The sequence below is a fragment of the Silurus meridionalis genome, chromosome 10, assembly GCF_014805685.1.
Source record: "Silurus meridionalis isolate SWU-2019-XX chromosome 10, ASM1480568v1, whole genome shotgun sequence".
Classification (NCBI taxonomy): domain Eukaryota; kingdom Metazoa; phylum Chordata; class Actinopteri; order Siluriformes; family Siluridae; genus Silurus; species Silurus meridionalis.
The window spans coordinates 19,853,578-19,856,690 of NC_060893.1; the positions used below are offsets into that span (position 1 = coordinate 19,853,578).

At 39.0% G+C, this 3,113-nt stretch overlaps 1 protein-coding gene across 1 annotated transcript; it reads right to left on the reverse strand.

The window, feature by feature from the left end:
• Positions 1–367: 367 nt before the first annotated feature.
• si:ch211-39i2.2 (DNA damage-inducible transcript 4-like protein-like) lies at positions 368–2,605 on the reverse strand. Its single transcript, XM_046858616.1, has 2 exons — positions 2,346–2,605; positions 368–1,313 (listed from the first exon to the last, which is right to left on the reverse strand). The coding sequence occupies exons 1-2, from the start codon at positions 2,494–2,496 to the stop codon at positions 859–861; spliced, it is 606 nt and encodes a 201-aa protein (XP_046714572.1). The 5' UTR covers positions 2,497–2,605; the 3' UTR covers positions 368–858.
• Positions 2,606–3,113: the final 508 nt, after the last annotated feature.

Genomic DNA, 3,113 nt, shown 5'->3' on the forward strand with positions numbered 1-3,113 from the left:
GCACATTGTGTATTTATGGCTTCAATTATGATTCTAGAAACCCCCCCTTTACAACACGTTCCTGTTTTCGAACAGGGACAAAGGGAAGTCAATGCTTCTGTGACATGGCACAGTTCTTAAAAATGTTTTTTTTTTGCTTTGAGTGAGTTGCATTATGCAAATGAAGTGCATGTGATAGTATTGTGCAATGAAAATATCAAACATGACTAAAATTGCATGTATGACAAAATCTGAAGTGATCCTGCTGAATCAAGCACAATAGGAACTGACCTAATGTGACTAAAGTTCAAGCCTGTTTCAGGTTTCTTTAAGAAGTGAGGTCTTTAATGAAATGGCAATTTAAAATGAAAAATGAATGACATTGGGACACAGTTCAAAGATTTAATTTTTCCTTAGTATTGAGGGAAGAGGTATAATAAAAAAGGTACATTAACAATACTGGGAGACAAAGCCAGCTTGGCTCCTTTAACATCTGGGACCAACAAAATAAAAAATAAAGTATATAATAAAGAACTTTGCACAAATTACACATCTAAATAGTTGCCAAAAATAAGCCAGTATGTTTGAAGTTAGTGTCTTGCAGGGGGATTCTCCTGGTTTCCTCCTTAACAGTGCATCTAAAAACATTCACACCTCAGAGCATTCGAACATTCTTTAAATGCAGCTAAGAAACATTCAGAACTTTATTTACTCTGTAAACAGTGCAATTATGTGCAAAACATTTCAGCAGTAACAAATCCATTTCATCTTCCATTGAGAAGAAATTGAACAGAACACAATGGAATGTGCAAAAATGACTATCAAGTTCTTATACAAGCACAGTGATCCACATCCTGCTTCCTCAAACCGCTTCTGTACTTAAAACTCCATCACTGTAGGGCTGGCAGACGAGTACAGCTTCCGTTTGATGAGGCGATACTCGGGTCGGAACCGCAGGACTTTCTCCGGTCCGAGCAGGTGCTTTAGAGGAGGCCAGCGCTGCGGATCAACTCTGAACACCACCGACAGCTCAAAGGTGGGCGTGAGGCTGTGCTCCGGCGTCACCGTTCCCACTCTCCGTAAACCCGCCTGGGTCTCGGTGAACAGGTGAATGAGAGCTCCTCTGAGACCGCACGGCTCGTGCTCGGAGACCCGGAGAACGTCTCGGGCTATACGGGTGCTCATGCGTACCGGCACCAGCAGCTCACTGCACTGCAGACTCGATCCTTTCGCCATCACGAGACACTTTTCGATACGCACAGCCAAATCCTTCTGCTGCAGCTGGATACTTGCTTCTAGGTCATCATCCTCCAGGCTGCAATCCGACTCCAGGCCTGTGAGAAGATAAGATGATGGGAAATGTTAAATTCTATTTGTATAGTGTGTTCATTAATGGGCAAAGCAGCTTTACAGAATTAAATCAATCGGTTATGAATAATGTATACATTAGTCCAAACTGATCCCTAATTAATGAGCCAGTGGCAAGAAAATTAATTTATAAAAATGTCCCTCGAGATGGTATGAAGAAAAAAAAAACCTTCACAGGAACCAGACTCAAATAGGAAATCCAAAAAACACAATTGGGCAACACTGTTCATTTATTATAGTTTAATCATTATCAACTGTTCACTGATTGACACCTAAATGCATCAGTCACATACAGGATTCATGACCAGCAGTTCTGTCTTGATGTAGTCCATTTCTTAACTCTTGTAACAGATTGTAACAATGCGGATATTGCTCCAGACTGGGGATTTTAAATCCGTGTGTGAAACGTATGAACAGGACTTTCCTTTGACCATTTCCAGGATAGACCTTGGAGCCACCACGACCCTGAACAGGATGAAGTGCTTACTGAAGCTGAATGGATTTTATTGATTAAAATTAAATGAAACATTACTGATCACAACCAAATCCTTTACTGCTGATCTGGCTGAATATTGGAGCAAAAAAAAAAAAGCCAATTTGCATACTTCCTTTAGAAATTTTTTTTTCTTCACTTGTTTTTAATTATATTTTTATGACGAGAAACTGCAGAGGTCAGCGTCTGTGTGGACGAGGGAGTGTCACGCTGTTATCAGCTGAGTTAATGTCATGACGTCATCTGGACGCGCCCCCTTTCTTAAACCATAGTGCGCATGCGCACAACCCAAACCAGGTACCTTCCCCTATAATTTACCTACAAAGACTGTTTATATCGATATAAAAATAAATTTAGAAGTTGTTCTCTGAATAGGTTGCTTGATTTTATTTTTTGATTGCTGTATATGTACTGTTATAGTATTTTCCACACCGTTGCATACTGTGCAGCATTAAAAATAAAGACCAACCATTAAAATAAATGAGTGAAGTGTTTTTATACTTACTTGAGGAGCTGTTGGTTTTCTGGAGGCGTCCAGTGGTTTCTTTAGCGCCTCTGAGGCGCTTCAGGACTTTCCTCCACATCTCGGCTAGGTTTTCCTCTTCAGAAGTGGCGGACAAGCCGTGTCCGAACACCAAAGCTTGACTGTAGACCATTCTAACGTCGTTCCTTCACCAGTCTCTGAGGATTCTCCGGACACCTCGACCACAAGTTCTTTCTTCTCTCGGTTCTCGTTCATTCTAGAAGCTGGAGTGAGCGCTCGTGCCTCGGCAGCTCTGTGCTTTTATACCTCCGGCGCTTGCATCAGCTGAAGCCGCGCGCGCGCTGATTGGCTGCTGCGCTCATGTTGCGCAACACGGCGGCGGAGTGAAATCAGCTTCACCTCACGCAACTCTCAGATCCTCTTACAGATCAGTGTAGAAGCGCTCAGCGTTTACTTTACTCACATTCTTATCACATTCTTATTAATATTATACAACGATGAATCAGGAAAAGAATGAGATTTTATTTGATAATGTTGCTGGATGGAACAGAGCATTGACATTTATTTTATTATATATATATATATATATATATATATATATATATATATATATATATATATATATATATATATATATTTATATGGCATTTGTTTATATGGCATTTGTTTATATGGCATTTATATATATATATATATATATATATATATATATATATATATATATATATATATATATTTTTTTATATATATATATATATATATATATATATATATATATATATATATATA